The 18,758-nt window shown below is 45.4% G+C and overlaps 2 protein-coding genes across 2 annotated transcripts in view; both read right to left on the bottom strand.

Annotated features, from left to right (window-relative positions):
* LOC143785029 (uncharacterized) overlaps window positions 1–12,242 on the bottom strand; it is a 29,659-nt gene extending 17,417 nt beyond the window's left edge. The window contains exons 1-5 of the mRNA XM_077273679.1: window positions 12,105–12,242; window positions 9,971–10,266; window positions 6,434–6,706; window positions 6,106–6,156; window positions 5,957–6,004 (exon numbers count right to left, since the gene is read on the bottom strand). Of these exons, the coding sequence (XP_077129794.1) occupies window positions 5,957–6,004; window positions 6,106–6,156; window positions 6,434–6,706; window positions 9,971–10,247 (649 nt within the window). The 5' untranslated portion in view covers window positions 10,248–10,266; window positions 12,105–12,242. The remainder of the gene's footprint in view (window positions 1–5,956; window positions 6,005–6,105; window positions 6,157–6,433; window positions 6,707–9,970; window positions 10,267–12,104) is intronic.
* A 5,000-nt stretch (window positions 12,243–17,242) lies between these two features.
* Window positions 17,243–18,199, bottom strand: LOC143785165 (olfactory receptor 5AN1-like). Its single transcript, XM_077273858.1, has one exon. It carries the CDS (start codon window positions 18,197–18,199, stop codon window positions 17,243–17,245), a length of 957 nt encoding a protein of 318 aa, XP_077129973.1.
* Window positions 18,200–18,758: the final 559 nt, after the last annotated feature.

Here is an 18,758-nt window from a genome sequence, read left to right as displayed (position 1 = left end):
TGGGACCCCCTCAAGTGATACTGAGAGATCAGTTTGCGTCTGGTCTCAGGGACGCACAGCTTAAACCGGCTTTGCGAGAACACCTGCGCATTATTATTATTTATTTCTATAGCACCATTGATTCCATGGTGCTGTACATGAGAAGGGGTTACATACAAATTACAGATATCCCTTACAGTAAACAAACTAACAATTACAGACTGATACAGAGGGGCGAGGACCCTGCCCTTGCGGGCTTACATTCTACAGGATGGTGGGGATGGAGACAATAGGTTGGGGGTTGCAGGAGCTCTGGTGTTGGTGAGGCGGTAGCTTCGGTAGAGGTGAGGAGGCAGCAGGGTCAGTGCAGGCTGTAGGCTTTCCTGAAGAGGTGGGTTTTCAGGTTCCATCTGAAGGATCCAAATGTGGTTGATAGTCGGACGTGTCGGGGCAAAGAATTCCACAATATGGGGGATATTTGGGAGAAGTCTTGGAGGTGGTTGGGTGAGGAGAGAATAAGTGTGGAGGAGAGGAGGAGGTCTTAGGAGGACCAGAGATTGTGTGAGGGAAGATATCGGGAGATTAGTTCAGAGATATATGGAGGAGACAGGTTATGGATGGCTTTGTAGGTCAGTATTAGTAATTTGAACTGGATACGCTGAGGGAATGGGAGCCAGTGAAGAGATTTGCAGAGGGGGGAAGCGGAGGAGTAGCAAGGAGAGAGATGAATTAGTTGAGCAGCAGAGTTAAGGATGGACTGGAGAGGTGCAAGGGTGTTTGCAGGGAGGCCGCAGAAAAGGTTGTTGCAGTAGTCAAGGCGGGAGATGGCATTAGCCCGTATATGACCTTCTTAGAAAAAGGGGCGTAGGCACACATGAGAGAGTAGGAACAGGGGGTGGCGGTCCTAGCAGGTATGGTCCAGAGCAATGAGGTACCCACCCCTCCTGCAGATGAACTGGAGTGGGCCCGAGAGATCCAGAGAGAAATACGAGAAATGCGGGAAGAGTGGTCCAGATTTAGAAGAGTCCCTGCTCCGGCCCAAGATACATCAAGAGCAGCCCCCTCATCAAGAGATAGGAGTGATTCCAAGGCCCGCTTGTTCGTCAAGCCTCACCAGGGAATCAGACAGCCCAGTGCAGAATGAGATCCGACTTGCTACAGGTGTGGGAGCACCGGACACTACGCCCGAGGCTGTGTGAGACAAGGTCAATCCCTACCACAGCAGCCGTTAAACTATTGGGCTCCATCACTTGGGGGATGCAGCCCGGAGCCCAAAATACCAAGGAAGAAAGACGAGAGAGTCCTGGAGGTTAAATCTCTACAAGCCCTACCATCTGAGCTGAAATAAATGGACGAGCTGTTTATTGCCTAAGTGATACAGGGACACAAGTGACCACCATGCCAGAAGCTTATTGTAGACATAATTTACCCGCAGTGTCAAAGTGGGGGCCGGTAATTAGATTGATGGCAGTCAACCAGTTTCCCATCCTGGTTGCAGGGGTGGTCTGGATGGAGATCAGAGTGTGCGGAAAGGATGTAGGCTAAAAATGGGTCATATTGATCTCTGGGAAAGTTGGCAGCAGGCCTGTCAAGACTCTTGGAATGAATGTACTGAAAGAGATTGGATCCCTACTTATTAATGAGCTGCAAGAGGCCTTCTTAGACCAGTGGAGCCCGCGAACCCCCCAACGAAAGGTGTTCCAGCAATTGATACGAGCTGCCCAGGCTCAAGAGACGTCGAGTGAAGGGAAAGTACTGGGAAAGGTGATGGTTCGTGCAGCTGCCAAACTTACTCTACCGCCTGGTCAGATGGTGCTCACATTGTCAGCATGAGCCTGTACACCCCTTGAGGGAGTGGAGGTGCAGATAGAGCTGACATCGGTGGATCAGGTACCCCCTGGACTCCTCATGACCTGGACTCTAACCACAGTCCATGATGGTAACATTGTAGTGCGGTGCGTCAACCTGGGAGAAGATAGCCTCACCGTCTTACCTATGAGTGAAGTGGCCCAGGTCCTGGGAATGCCGGAAAAATTGGTGCAACCTGAGGCCATGCAATTGGCAGTAGTGCAAGGAGATCCCTGGACCCTAGCCATCACAATAGCACTGGGACACTCATCCGGAAACATGAAAGAGGGTTGTCAAATCTTAGAGCAGATGCAGACTGAATTGACGGGATTCTCAACTCAGGAGGTGCAACAAGTGGAGACTGTGTTAGTGTGTTACCAGGAGGTCTTTGCCCATCATGAAAATGACTTCAGGTGCACTCAGGCCATCACCCATGAGATCCCTACGGAACGTGCTGCACCAGTTCGAGAAAGATACCAGCAGATACCTCCTCAGATGTATAACGAAGTAAAGGAGATGCTAGTTCACATGTTGTAGAGTGGAGTGGTACGGGAAAGTCAGATACCGTGGGCAGCTCCCATTGCCCTGGTTCGAAAAAAAGACTGAACCCTGCATTTCTGTGTTGATTATAGACAGCTGAATGCTTGCACAGTGCGGGACTCCTATCCATTGCCCAGAAATGAGGAATCCCTATCTGCCTTGGGAAAGGCGAAGTACTTTTCATCCCTCGATCTGGCCAGCGGGTATTGGAAAGTGCCCATGGCTGAACACGACTGACCGAAGACGGCTTTCATAATGCCCATGGGACTGTTTGAGTTTAAACTGATGCCCTTTGCCCTTACCAGCGCCCTCGGGACATTCTAGCGCTGGATGGAGAGATGTCTGGGGGACTTGAATTTTGAAGCAACACTTATCTACCTCGGCGACATCATCGTCTACACGTCCACTTTTGAAGAGCACCTTCAGCGACTGGAACGAGTGCTGAGTTGGCTGCAGAGCCATGGTCTGAAGGTGAAGACAGAAAAATGTCACCTCTTTCGCAAGCAAATTGAGTATCTGGGGAATGCTGTGCCCAGTGAAGGAGTGAGGCTTGCGTGTGACAAGGTAGTGGCCGTACAACAGTGGCCCACCCCAACAGCGGTGAAAGACGTCTGGGTCTTCTTGGGGCTTACTGGGTACCAGCATAGATTCATAAAAGATTTCACACGCTTCGCCAACCCTTTATTAGAATTGCTAAAAGGAGTTCTGGCTGGTTCAAAGAACCAAACTATTCAATGGGGAAGTAATCAGGATGAAGCCTTTAGAGCCTTTAAGATGGCCTTGGCAGAGACTCCAATACTCGCCTATGCAGATTTCTCACAGCCCTTCATCCTCCACACTGATGGAAGTCTACATGGTCTGGAGGCAGTCCAATAACAAATGTAGGGAGGAAAGGAACGAGAGATAGCCTACGCGAGTCGGTCCCTTCACGACTTGGAGCGGAAACCGGTCATTTACAGTTCCTTCAAGTTGGAACTGCTAGTGATGGCGTGGGTGATGACTGAAAAGATCACAGAGTACTTGTCAGGGTCAGAAGTCCTGGTGCGGATGGACAATATCCCCCTAGCCCACCTGGAAAATGTGAAGTTGGGGGCCTTGGAACAAGGATGGATAGCCCTCATGGCAAAGTATCGGTAGAAGATCGCCTACCGGGCCAGGGCTGAGAACTCCCACGCTGATGCCCTCTCGAGGGTGACTCATGAGCGACCCGAAAGTGACCAAGATGAAGAGCTGGGGGCGGAAGATATTCCTGTTTTCAGGGACTTTGCCAGATCATTGGTGACGATGCAGGGACAGATCGAAGGGGCGTCTGGAGAAAAGGTGCTGGGACTGCCCCGGGATGACTGGGTGTGACTTAAGCAGACAGATAGGGAACTCACTCAGCTGCGACAGTGGGTGGCCCTGAAGCAACTTCCCAGCCAGAGAGAGAGAGAGACGCTATGTCTCCAGGGACTCTGCAGATTCTGAGACAGTGGGAGAGGCTCCAGTTGCAAGATGGAGTACAGCTGTTGCGAGAATTGGGGGTCCCTTGGCAAGTAGTGCTCCCGGAATAGTTGATCGGAGTAGTGGCTACGGAGGCCCATAAGAGAGTGGCTCACTTCGGTCCGGAGAAGACGTTTCAGTGGTTGCAGCAGCTGGTGTATTACCCACGACTGAGGGCAGCGGTGGAGGAGGCTTGCCAAAAATGTCAGAGCTGTGAGCTGGCCAAAACCCCAGAACAGAGGGCCCCGATACAGACCATCGTGACTTCTGCCCCCTTGGAGGTACTGATGATTGATTACTTAATTGTAGGCCCGGCGCATCTCAGGTATGAACATTGTCTGGTGATGACTGACCATTTCACAAACTTTGCTGTAGTGACCCCGACCCGAGACCAGACTGCTGAATCAGATGTAGAAAAGACAAATGGTTAGCACTCAACTTTTTCTAAAACGGTGGTAGTGAAAGGAACCCAAGGTCCCAAAGGCATAAGTTCAGAAAAAATCACTGCACACGTACAAGAAAAATAATGCTTCAGGTGAGTATATATTTGATGCTGATAGGTGAAGCGACAATTTAAGAAGTTTCGACCATTTGATGTACTTTATCATATAGTCGCCTTTTCAAATAAGCATCATGGGAAAACCAGGTAAGTCGTGTCACCGCAATGAAATATGTCATAGAGCATATTAAGCCCCGGTGGAGTCAATGTCCAGTGTAAGCAATGGGTTCAGGAGGAGTCGGTCTCCAGGGAATAAGGGCTTGAGTCAATGGTGGCGCCGTGGAGTATGCAGACAGTCCTGTGTCTTAGCAGTGAGAAATTACACTGAAATGACACCTGCAGGAAGGACCGGGGAGTGTCGCAGAGTACGCAGGGCAGAGTACACCGAGTGGGAGATTGTTGTGCGAGACTCCTGGCTGCAGAGCACGCCAAGTGGGAGGTTGTTGTGAAAGATTCCTTGTGAATCTCCCCTACATTTTTGAATGGCCTTTTCTTAACAATCCTTTCCAGGCTGCGGTTATCCCGGTTGCTTGTGCACCTTTTTCTACCACACTTTTTCCTTCCACTCCACTTCCATTAATATTCTTGGATACAGCACTGTGTGAACAGCCGGCTTCTTTAGCAATCAACTTTTGTGGCTTCCCCTCCTTGTGGAGTGTGTCAGTGACGCCTTCTGGACATCTGTCAGGTCAGCAATCTTCCCCATGATTGTGGAGCTACTGAAACAGACTAAGGGATCTTTGTAAACTCTTAGGAAGCCTTTGCATGTGTTTATTGTTAAGGCTAGGTTCAGATTGCGTTAATGGGTTAACGCTAACGGACAGCGTTGCACGGCGAAAATGTCGCAATTAACGCCGTGCAACTGGTCCATTAGCGCACCCATTGACAGCAATGTGATTTTTTGCTGAAGCGCATCGCTAGCGCGTGCCTTTCTCGGCTCGCGCTAGCGATGTGCCGTTCTTTTGTGGCGCGCCTCGGACGCTGCTTGCAGCGTCCGCGGCGCGCCCAAGGTCCGTTCCCCGCTCTCGCGGATCGGGGATCTGCGAGAGCGGGGACGTTAACGCGACCCCTAAACGCGACCCCTACAAATACATTGCGTTAGCGCAATCTGCTAGCGCTAGCGCTACACGGATTGCCCTAACGCAATCTGAACCTAGCCTAATTATTCTAATTTACTGAGACTTTTGGATTTTCATTGGCTGTAAGCCATAATCATCAACATTAACAGTAATAAACACGTGAAGTAGATCACTCTGTGTGTAATGACTCTATAGAATGTAGGAGATTCACTTTTTATATTGAAGAACTGAAATAAATTCACTTTTTGATCATATTCTAATTTTGTGAGAAGCACCTATTATGTAAAGGAGGTGGAGACAAGGTCAGGATTCTTATCAGGATGTGATACCTCAATGTTGTGTTCATCCAGAAAAAAGTAAAAGGTTATACAGGTGTTTAGTAAGCAGTGCATATTAGGAGAGCGGACAGATCATCATTAAGGTCTCACTTTTCCATCCTTTCGAGCGGTTCTAATGCACAAACCATTCATGTAGGAAGAGAATATGAGATGGAGTGTAAATTTTATCATTTGTATCATCAGCGCCTTACCGGGAGACCTGAAGCCACTGGTAGAAGTCACCACTGATGGGACTCGTCCTGAAATAAAAAAGACTCGTGAGAAGACGGCGCTTCAGTCCTGTAGTCGTAGTTGATCTTTGACAGAATCTCTGCTCCTCGTCATGTCTCGTAGGGTTTACCTGTCCTACTGCCGCCATACGAGGACTCAGATGAGGTTGAATCATGATGATCTTGGAAAGAAAGAAGAAATCCTGAATGTTTTTCTGATCACTATAAAGTTATAACGCTTCCCCAGGTGCAGCCCATGACAATGCGCTCATCAGTGATAGAGACCACCAGCCGAAGCGATGCTGACACTGACATGGCCATGCTACATATATACAGTACGACCCCATAATATTATGCTCCGTGTTCTGTTTACCACCGAGAATCACGGCTCAGCTCGTATAAGATACGGTCAGTGAGAACATTTGGCCACCTTACCCCTCCTGGCCCTGTGGATGGTACCTGTGTTGCTATGTGGAGCGTTGCTGATGACGTCCTTCAGTTTAAGCAGCTTGTGATACAAGGAGTTGTAGGCATCATGCATCTGGGCAGAGATCGGTGATTCACTAAAGCTCGGATCAGGTCCCATTAGATTGGCCGATTCCTTCTCCCGCTCACTGATGAGGATCAGTTCTGTTGCGTAGGAGTCCAACTGCTGCTCCTCTAATATCCGCCTTCTGTTACTGTCACTGCTGTCCTCCACGTCATCCACCAGCACAACCACATTACTTTTCCCTGAGAAGAGACAGGAGATACAGAAATATCTCATCAACATAAAATGTAGTGTGCTGCATTCATATACACTGGTCTAGGCTTCAGGACCCCACATACACCGGCCCTGGTGTCAGACCCCACATATACCTGCCTGGTATCAGACCCCACATATACATGCCCTTGTATCAGACCCCACATACACCAACCCTGGTATCAGACCCCATATACATAAGCCCTGGTATCAGACCCCACATACTCTGGCCCTGATATCAGACCCCACAAACACCTGCTCTAGTATCAGACCCCACAAACACTGGCCCCAGTATCAGACCCCACAAACACCGGCCCCGGTATCAGATCCCACATACACAGGCCCTGGTGTCAGACCCAACATACACCAGCCCTGGTATCAGACCCCACATACCCTGGCCCTGGTGTCAGACCTCAGATACACTGGCCCTGGTAACAGGCCTCACATACACCGGCCCTGGTATCAGACCCCACTGTGACGATAATGTAAAATACCATAGCTGAGGGATTTTTGCACATGTAGCCATGGTCCTGAACACACACTGCAGATTCAACCCTCCTTCCTCTGTAACTCTATACTCCTTCCTTTCCCCCCTCCGGTCGGAAGGTTAATTAGCCGAGAACTGATTTTGTCCAAAAGAAACACTTGCTTTCCTTTGTAGATATGGGAGATAGTAAAAAGGGCATATCTCAGGCCCAATCAATGATAGAAAAATGATGAACACATATTCGGAATGTGATTTAATATAGCTTCACAATGGGCCTTTTGCTGGAGTGTGGCACCAAGAGAACCAGAGAAATGGATTTCTCCTAAACAGAGTGGATTAGGTAGACCGAGTTTAGATTCATGAGAAAGCTAATTTTAATATAAGATGAATGATGTGTGTGCTGTGACTCTGCTAGGTTCTCGAGCCCCTTTAGGAGTATTAGAAGTTTCTTACCAAAATGTGCACCCTGGCAGCTAGGGGAGGGTGCAGGTAAACCAGCCCCTTTAGGGATGTCTCAAGCCCAGGAGTATAAGTTACTGCCTCGCAGCCTGGCCTTCATTCTTGCCTGGGACCTCACTGCACCAAGACCCCCTGATGAATTGGGATATATGGCTCCGCCTACCAGCATGGTTAACTGGAATAATCTAAGCCACAGGTTAGTGTGATTTTCTGTTTTAATCCCTTTTTTTATGTGATTGCTTTGTACATACTTTGTCTCATATTGTAAAATCTTAATAGACCTTTTATAAACACTGCCTAATTCTTTTATGGAGTAAAATATAATATTTACTAGCTTCGTTTTCCTTGCTCTAAAACTCTAAGTCCTCTGAAGTTATTTACACTACTAATTTGAGTTGGGTCGAACCCCTCTGTTGAGAAATCTGAGCTGGTGGCAGCGAAGTGTGTTCTGGGCTAGGTGGGTACAGCTGGCAGCCACGGAACGGAGTTTTATAAGCTACTGTCTGGCTGCGGTCTGAGCATTTATAATTCCCTTGCTGCAGCGTGCCTGCTAGCCAGTCCACAGTGAAGTGGCCCGTCCAGAGACTAATTATCCTAGGTGTAGTTCAATGACTGACCTGAGGGTAAGGGGGGCGCCGGAGAGCTACAAGTTCTGAAGTGGAACTGGAAAGCGGGATATACATAAATCCCTGCAGCTCGTGACATATTGTAGCAGCAGTGGGATAACGAAAATAAGCCCCTGTGGTAAATTAATAGGTCAATAGCCTTGTTTGTGTTTTCATCACATTGTAGCAGTGGTGGGATAACTAAGATAAGCCCCCTGCACATGTGATAGCCGCATGCTGGCCTAAGGTCACCCCCGATCCGTGACACCCACACGGCCCTGCTATCAGACCCCACATACACCGGCCCTGGTATCAGACCCCGCAAACACCGGCCCCGGTATCAGACCTCACATACACCCTCAGAAAGACCTTTTTGAATCAGGGCTACCATGCAAGAACAATTGAAAACCAGATTACAAGAGCCACCAGAATATCAAGGAATCACCTGCTACATTACAAAGCTAAAGAAGAAAATAACCGGGTGCCTCTAGTGGTCACCTACAATCCAAATCTGGAGGTGCTAAGGGGAGCTGCACGGAAATTACAGCCTTTACTACAAAAAGATGCCGATTACAATCCATTTTTCCAGACCCCCCACTACTGTGTTTTAGGCAGCCCCCAAATCTAAGAAGCATCATTGTCAGAAGCTCCCTGTCCTCTCCAACAGCTGCAGGTACCTTTCCCTGCAACCAGAAAAAATGTAAAACCTGTCCATTTATAATGACCACGGACAAGATAAAGATCACAACTCACATCAGGACTACAAGATACCAGGTACATTCAGCTGCGTCACTTCTAATGTGGTGTACCTAATTATATGTACTAAATGTCCAACTGGGGGTCTGTATGTGGGGGAGACAGGGCAGAAACTGAGAACAAGGATGAATTCTCACCACCATACAATAAGAGAAAAAAGAATGGATCTACCTGTGGCCAAACATTTCTGTCTCCCAAATCATAACATTATGGACATGAAATTACTTGTACTAAAGGGTAACTTCAAAGCACAGAAAGACAGGAGAGTCTGGGAATATAAACTGATGACGACCTTTGACTGTCTCAGTTCAGGAATGAATGTGTCACATGGATTTATGTCTAAGGAACTTGCCCCTCAGACTATGAGGGGTCATCACAACAGAACCAGACCCCAATCACAGGACAATAAAACATTCCTTATCAAAGAACTGCTCCAATATTTATGGACATAACTGTTTATCACTCATGGTAATTCTGCTTCATGTCACCTGTCTCATCCATGATTTTTTTTTTTTCCTGTGTAGTCTTGAAAGCTGCAATTTGTTACCATCTTTTCAGTTCGCCATTAAAAGGTGTCAACCACTGAGGACTCTCCATTCTACATGTTTTTCTATCTACCGGCTAACACGGTACCAAGATATATATCTTTCCTGTATCATGATAATTGCAGTGATTATCTGAGCATTACTTTATCTGTGCTATTCTTATTGATATATTCTGTTATTAGCTTGTTACATATTAAGTTGTCTTATTCAGAATGACCGCCTGGTCACTAATCTTCTGTCCTCACACTGTGTCTGTGGATGACAGTTGCATCTGTGGTTGTCTTTGTTTTTCACAGCTCTGCCGTGCTCTGACCAAGGTGGGGAACAGTGGGCCCAGTTACTACAGAAGCCATCTCTTTCATGCAGATCAGTTATGTGTTATATGAGCTTTTGTCTCCTTACCGAGGTGATCTCTCAGATCCTTCAGCTCCTCATCATACAGAGAATCGGTCACATTTGCAATATTTAGGCGGCCTCTCTTCTTGGTGTGGTACAAAATGGCAAACGAGCTCTGAGACAGGCCGGTGATGAAGTTCCCACCACTGTTGGAGATATATGTATGCTTGACCTTCCCCACCAAGCTCTTAAACATTGTGTAGAGCAGGATAATCAGCCACTTGTAATTATCCTTCCCATCTCTGGAGAAGATCCTGACCTTGTGTTTTTGGTTTATGGTCATTTTATCTTCAGTACCGTTCCTGGGGAGAAATCATAGTAAATATTTCATGTTCATGGTGTTTAGGATCATGGAGGAGCTAATATCTGTACAACGTTACCATCCTTATTTCATGTTGGACCCATATTTTCTTTCTATGGCTCATGTGAATCCATCTGCAGGTATTACATGTCTAAAATGAAACCAACCTAAAGGTCACGGAGATCCTAGGCCCCCCTTGTGATCTGGGTGGATGAACAAGGGACAGGCACTCCTGTTCTGGGCGGAGTGTCCTGAACTGATGTTGGAGCACCATTTTCATATTTACTATGGAGCTTCTCCACTCTACGATCCCTGAATTCAGCCGGACATAGTCATGATTTATACAAGATCACAAAAAACATATGCTAGACGGTCACTGCAACACCAGATATAACCACAGACAAGGGAGGCGATATTAGATATGGCAGCCAGCCAGAGATGGGGCATCAATAAAACAGAACACAGATCAGGAATCATTGCTGACAATTGTATAAAGTGAGATCGGCATCTCTGCTTCCAGTTATCGTCTCTAGATTAATGACGGAACTTCTCATAGAAAACTGTATGACATGGTTTATACCAAGGGGTATTCTCAGGGTAACGATGCTGATATCCATGTGTTATTACCCTGAAAAACCTCCTATAATGAAACATATTCTACGTGTCTCCTGGTGAACCAGCATCAAAATGGGAAAACATGTTGAATTCCCTCACTCGACAGACCCTTACTCTACAGACCCTCACTCTACAGAGGAGATCTTCACACTGCAGTGGAGACCATCACTGTTCCCCACTCTACAGAGGAGACCATCACTCTACAGAGGAGATCCCCACTCAACAGAGGAGACCCTCACTCAACAGAGGAGATCCTCACCCTAGAGTGGAGACCCTCACTCAACAGAGATCCTCACTCTACAGTGGAGACCCTCACTCTACAGAGGAGATCCCCACTCAACAGAGGAGACCCTCACTCAACAGAGGAGATCCTCACCCTAGAGTGGAGACCCTCACTCAACAGAGATCCTCACTCTACAGTGGAGACCCTCACTCAACAGAGAAGACCCTCACTCAACAGAGGAGATCCTTACGCTACAGTGGAAACTCTCACTCTACAGTGCAGACCCTCACTCTGCAGATGAGACCCTCACTCTAGAGAGGAGAATATCACTAATTTTCTAATTATTGTAGTCCTACAGATTCTTCCATCATTTTACAGTGCAGACCATCTCTCTCGCCAGTGCAGACCATCTCTTCAAACAACTGACAATTTCTTTACTTATTAATCTTTGGTCCTACAGGTGATACAGATATTATACATCATTCTACAAACAAATCCACTACACAATGGAGGAGACCATCATGCTACAGCGGAGACCATAGTCTCCATAGTCAATATATGACTTTGACTGGATCACTTCCACGTTCAGCCAGCACCTATCTGACTTGAGTGCACACAATTTTCTCTATAACAGTGGAGACCATGACTTTACAAGTAGATGTGTTCTTACAGAATATACCTTAATTCTATAGTGAAGAACATCAGTCTTTAGAGGAGACCATTGCTTTGCTGGAAGACCTTGTTCTACATATTATTGTGTCATTCTACAGCCAAGACCATAAGTGTGTGGAACAGAGACAATCTCCTTACAGGCGACACCATTGCTTTACACGTCAGCCTGTTGTTCTCTAGATTATTCCATTACTCTATAGAGGAGACCACTTTAGACTATTTGTCTACAGGTGAGACATCTTCTCTATAGTTAACACCATTCTCTACTATCAGTTGTCTGTTTGTAATCCCCCAAAGACCCCAGTCCTTGTCATCTCCATTACATGTACCTGTGCAGCCTGGTTTCTGTGCATCTGTAGAGACTTCAGAGATCTGATCTTTGATCTCTCCTCACACCCTCGTTGTACCAGGAAGAAAGCGTAGATACGGCTGCAATCATGGTGTAGGGTGTGGTGTGCGAGATTATTGCTGGAAGGTTGTAGTTTCTGTTTTATTGGACTCTATGCAAATTTGGTCTTTGCCAACCATAACGACTGAAGAAGGAAATGTAGTGAGATAGACATAGCAGTGTGAACCAGCCCAAAAGACTGACAGCAGAGACCAAGCCTGGACTCAGAAGATTCTCACCCATTGTTATATCCACAGACAGAATCAATGATAGAATGTGAATAGAACCATAAAAGTGGAGGTGAGAGCTGACTAATACAGGAAGGCCCCCGGCCTTGTCAGAATGGAAAACAGTCAACCTGATGAAGTCACAATTATATAATGTGGTCACTACAGATGAAACATAGCAGCCCCAGCCCAGCAGAGGCTAAGACGGGTGAAATCCTGAAAACTCTGAAAATAATATATATACACAATGTATTTGTGCTGGTGACTATGATGAGACAAGAAGTGTAAAAGATGGCAGATGTTGAGTTACCAACGATATAAGGACTAAAGAGACCCAACGACAATGTCCCGCAGTGAATAAACTGCACCACGCAATGACCACCGACCAACTGACCCAATGAGGAGTCGAGGAGTCTTGGAGTCCCGGTGTGCAGGTGTCAGATGTTGGCAGATTTCAACCAATGGTTGTGCTGGTGAGTGGTCCAAAATCCTCGATGATACAATGGCTGATAATTCAAGCCGGACATAATAAATTTGAAAAAGCATCTACCGATAGCAACTCCACCAACCCTACACCGGACTACTACCCACAATTATTAGTGGTGATCTGCCAGCATGTGACACTTAAGAAAAAAAAACGGGATAAATGTGCATTTATTCGGCGCTATTGAATAACTGAAGATCCGAGTGTGTTAAAATGAAATGTGGTTTTATTCAACGTGCTTCAAAGTACTGAGACTTCGTCATCAGGAAATACCACAAATGGCATGTGACACTTGTAGAACAGCACTCCGAGACCCTTCATCAGGTCGGTAGATCGGTCTTTTCATTGCGTGGTGAAGTTTGCAGGACATCGGCGTCTGCTGTCCTTATTCCTTACATCATTGGTAACACAACAGCTGCCATCTGATATTATACTCCTTGTTATTAGAGCTGAGCACAGTTTTCAAAATTCAGTTCCGATTACGATCGGCGGTGAACATTGGTTTTGCATTAATCGCTGAACACCATTGGAGTCAATAGGAGTAGAAATTACCACATATGTTCGGAACCGATCATCAAACAGAAATTCAGTACAAATAGGGTAACAATATGGTACAAATACGGCAAATTCAGATTCGGTGCCGGTTCCGAACATATTCACTCATTTCTAATCATGATGTAATTATAGAGGGCGCAGAGACATATCTACAGTGCCTTGCAGAAGTATTCGTCCTTGGGCATTTTTTGTATTTTGCAACCTAATAACCTAGAATTTCACTGTTTTTTTTTAAAGGTTTGCATCAGTTCATGTAAAGAACATGCCTACAACTGAAACCTTTGTTTTCCTTTTATTGTGAAGCAAACAGCAAATAGGACAAAATAACTGTAAACTTCGGTGTGCATAACTATTCACTCCCTTAATGTAGAGCCTCCTTTTCTGGCAATTACAGCTGCAAGAAGCTTTGGACAAGTCTCTATGAACTTTCCACATCTTGCCACTGGGATTTCCTCAAGGGTAGACTACGTCAATTCCTTCAGTTTAGATGTTTTCTCTAACCCTAAGGTGAACCTCCATCTCAGTCTCAAAACACAGACAGACTGAAACAGGTTTTGCTCAAGAATATCAATGTATTTCCCACCATCCATATTCTCCTTGACTCGGACCATTTTACCTGTCCCTGTTGCCGAAAAATATCCCCACAGGATCATGCTGCCACCACCATGCTTCGCTGTGTGGATGGTGTTCTTGAGGTGAACAGTGTTGGCTTGGTGCCAGACATAGTATGTACCTTGGTGGACAGAAAGTTCAATCTTGATCTCATCTGAGCACAGCACCTCCATCCAGGGAGTCTCCTACATATTTTTTTGCAAACTCAAAACAAGCCTTACAATTTTTGTGTATAAGTATAGGCTTTTTTCTGCCCACTGTTCCATAACGGTCACCTCTATGGAGTATATGGCTAATTATGTTTGTATGGACAGATACTTCAGTCTCTGCTGGGGAACTCTGCAGCTTCTTCAGGGTTTTGTTTGATCTCTGTGCTGCCTCTCTGATTACTGATCTCCTGACCCAGGCTGAGAGTTTTGGTGGTCGCCCTCTCTTGGCAGGTTTGTTGTGGTTCCATTTTCTTTCCTTTTGATCAATGAATGTGATGGATGGTGCTCCAGGGAATCATCAGAGATTGGGATATTTTTTTATAACCCAACCCTGACTTGTGCTTCTTAACAACTTTGTCCCTTTTGTCCTTGGTCTTCATGGTGGTGTTTGGAGATCTCCTTGGTCTTCATGGTTGTGTTTGGAGATCTCTTTGTTCTTCATGATGGTGTTTGGAGATCTCCTTGGTATTCATGGTGTTGTTTATAGATCTCTTTGGTCTTCATGTGTGTGTGTTTTGAGATCTCCTTGGTGTCCATGGTGGCGTTTGGAGATCTCCTTTGTCTTCATGATGGTGTTTGGTTAGTGGTGCCTCTTGTTAATGGTTTTGCAGCATCTGTGGCCTTTCAGAGAAGGTAAAGTGTATATAACAACAGACATGTGACGCTTAGACTGCACACAGGGGGATGTCCTGTCACCAAGAATGTGACTTATTAAGGTCATTGCTTGCAACAGACATTTTAGGGGCTTCATTGCGAAAGGGGCGAATACATATGCACTAACAATTTTTAGTTGTTTGATCACATACTTAATCCATGCCTATATTTTTCTCACTACACTTCACCAACTTAGACTATTTAGTGCTGATGTATCACCCACAAATCGGATTAAAAACATATTTACAGGCAAGTTGTAATGTAGCATAATAGGTAAAAAGCCAAGGGGCCTAACTGAGAAATCCCTTTAAAATGTAACTTTTATTGGGTAAATATATAAAATACAACCCACCAAATGCACATAGAGTATGTATGATTCCACTGGGTGAATGTTCATACTGTCCCTGCTGTCGACACGATTAGCTCCAATCTTCATCTATTGGGGGTTATTCTGACATTGTCAAATGAGTTCATGTCACCAGAAACAATACACCCATCAGGCTACTGTAGACCTTCTTTTTCACTTTCTGCGCCTCGCCAGGGTGTGAATAGGAGCCTAGGGAGAGCCGTCACACAGGTGGGAGAGTCACTTCTCGTCATCTTAGGGCGCCAACCTCCCCAAATAGGTAGGCTGTCAGTGAGATCTACAGCGAGGGACAGTGCACCTATATCGGCACACCGTGGGGTTGTGTGAGGATCTACATCTAGCACCACTTTAGGAATCACTGAGATAACATGCGCTATGCTGTAAACCTTCAAGGTTTTAATACTTGATTATTCTGCCGTTTGAGGAGTTGCATCAATAGGACTTATATATATGATTTCAGTCATTAGTATCTTGATTTGGTTACATCTATATGCTGGTGTTCCAACGTTAAATAGTGAGGATAGGACATTAGATGGAGCCCTTACTGTTATAGGTCTGCTCCTCTGGTCTTTTGAATCTTATACTGTCATTTTAATGCACTTGTATTTGGTTGGTTGTATTTTACATATTTACCCAATAAAAGTTACATTTTAGAGGGATTTTTCAGTTAGCCAAAAGCCAAGGGGGGTTGAATACTTTCACAAGACACTGTATAGAGGGAGTAGAGACAACCTATAGAGCCATAGGGAGAGCAGTGGCACCTAAGACATGACGGCTCAAGATGTCGCTCTGACCCACATGAGACCAGGACTGTACCTGAGTCATGATAGTTGGAGAATCTGTAAAGATCATTTGTAGGCCGTAAAAGCTTCAATAACAACTGGTGTAATCATGGGGAATATTATGTGCTGGATGGGGCCAGCAGCACCTACGGGTGTAAATGAATGTTTATGGTGAGCCACGAACATCTCCAATGATCCACTGATGCCTACAGTGATCTGCGAACTTATACAGAGAGTCAATGGCTGCAGGGATCCATGAAGGTCCACAATGATCAGGAACTATTTACCGCACTCCTTGACTATAAACAACGATCCATGAAGGTCTGTTGTGTCCCATGAACAGAGATTCACGATTGTCTAAAATTAGCCTTAAATGTCTAGAGTAGTTCATGAAGGTCTACACAGATCCATGAACATCTATATACATTATATTCTAGAAGGTGTCATGTCCAGATAATGGGTTGTCTTAGAAGTGGGTTCCTCCATAGTCCACCCAAGGAATCAAAAGTACAAAAAAGTCTGAAGCTTCGTCAATATGGTCAACTGATACTTAGTTTATGATGCAGAAGAGAAAGGTCTGTGGTGATTCATGAAAGTCACCAGTGATTGGTGAATGTCTCCGGTGGAACATGATATTTCCATACACAATTACATTTTACTTATTTCACATTTGATAAACATATATTAGTTCTCTAAAAGATTCGGAGTTACAAAGGGGCCACCTTCAGCCCTCAATTGTCAAAATGGGGCATATTCAGTTCCAAGATAAAACATTTAATCAGATAATGAGCAGAGCTGGAGTTTCATATCGTTTACCATTGTAAGTAATGTATTTCTAGATATGGATACATAAAGATATAAAGACTATATGTATTAGAATAAAACGTTCTACATTTAGTGGACACATCTGGAATAACGTAACTCTAGATTTGGCCGCAATGTGATCATTCCAGTCCCTGTAAAGTAATAGGGGTGGTCAGTCCTTGATTTGTTTGACCCTTTGGGGCCACGATTCACTGGAAACACTGGGATATCTCCATATCTGTTCTGCAGTCGCAGGAGTATCTCTGATCTGAGATTACTAGATGTCTACATGGTAATGGGAACTTTGAGTAAAGGCCAACAGATCTGGAGTCATCCTGTGATCTGGATTTATACCATAAGTGATGTAGGTGGACTGGACAATGGTTTACACCTTGGCAAAAAAGAATTGGATTCTTTCATTGAGTTTTCCCAGTGCCTTCTTCATGTCGGAGTTCTTTAGGCTGTAGATCAGGGGATTGATTGTGGGGATGATGACGCAGTAGAACAGCGCCGTCATTCTGTCTTTGTAAGATGAAAATGGCGTCCTAAGGCGAAGGTGCACATACATGGCCGTGCCGAAGAAGATAATCACAGAGACCAGATGGGAGCTGCAGGTGGACAGGGCCTTCTGACGTCCTTCAGCAGAGTGGATGAGGAATATAGAGCTCAGGATCTTCATGTATGAGATGAAGATTAAGATGAAGGGAAACACAGCTCCAAGCATACAAACAATGAAGACATAGAGCTCAATGGTGAACGTGTTTGTGCAAGCAATGTGAAGAAGAGGAGGGATGTCGCAGAAGAAATGTGCAACCTGATGAGAACCACAGAACGGAAAACTGAATATTGTGCCGGTATGTATGAAGGGCACCAGAAACCCCAACAAACATGGGCCCAAAACCAACTGGTAACAGATCTGTGCAGTCATCACTGAGCTGTATCGAAGAGGGTGACAAATGGCCATAAAACGGTCAAAAGCCATTACTGTCAGGAAGAGGCATTCTGATACCGCAACAGCTGAGAAAATGTACATCTGAGTGGCACAACCCATGAAAGAGATTGTCCTGTCCAATGAGAAGAAGATCTGCAAAGTCTTGGGCACTGTGGTATTAATGGAACAGAGCTCAAGTATTGATAGACCCCTGAGAAAGAAATACATGGGAGTGTGCAAATGAGGGTCCAGTGTAACGGCCAAGACGATGAGTCCATTACCTACCAGTGAGGTGATGAAGGCAAGTAGAAGGAAGATCAGTAAGATGACCTGGACTGAGAGGGACAAGTCAGAGAAACCTAAGAGGGTGAACCTTGTCACGTTGTGGACACCTGGTGTTGGAGTTGACATGATTTAGGGTATACCCTTAGAACAGAATGAATGTTGAGCTCAGCTATGGCCTAAGATAAGTGGTCACTGGTCAGACATCAAGTAGCCCATTACGGCTGATGGAGACTCAAGAATGTTCTGTAAATTGTGCAACACATATATTAGTCGGGTAGACTAGTGATAGTCCTTGACAAAGCCTTCAGTGAAGGGAATTAATATTGTGGACCTCTCAATATCACAGTTTCTGATCCTATGGATGTGTAGAAGACATCACAGAGATGGTGCTGATGAGTGTGGATGGGCCGACTACGCCTCCATGCTGTGATCTGCAGTGGGGGATCTCTGTAAGTCCACAGAAGATAGAGTGGAGACTTTCTTCTAGGAACATTTACAGGGAAACTGAAATGAACAGTTAATTGTGGTTGATGGAAATGTTAATAATTATGGGCATTGGTGAAGGAGTCATTGATAATAATCGAAAATTCAGATAAGAATCATTATTAACAGATGAATAAATAAGAGAAAGTTCTAGTGGTCCTGGCCTGTATGTTCTCCTGTTTCCACTGGTGTAGGTTTATGT

Source organism: Ranitomeya variabilis, chromosome 7 (assembly GCF_051348905.1).
Source record: "Ranitomeya variabilis isolate aRanVar5 chromosome 7, aRanVar5.hap1, whole genome shotgun sequence".
NCBI classification, from domain to species: domain Eukaryota; kingdom Metazoa; phylum Chordata; class Amphibia; order Anura; family Dendrobatidae; genus Ranitomeya; species Ranitomeya variabilis.
The sequence above is the reverse complement of the archived record's forward strand: the minus strand, read 5'-3'. Positions and strand labels throughout refer to the sequence as shown.

Bases quoted from the DNA above. Each gene is read 5' to 3' on its own strand.
- LOC143785165 (XM_077273858.1), bottom strand. From the start codon at position 18,199: ATGTCAACTCCAACACCAGGTGTCCACAACGTGACAAGGTTCACCCTC.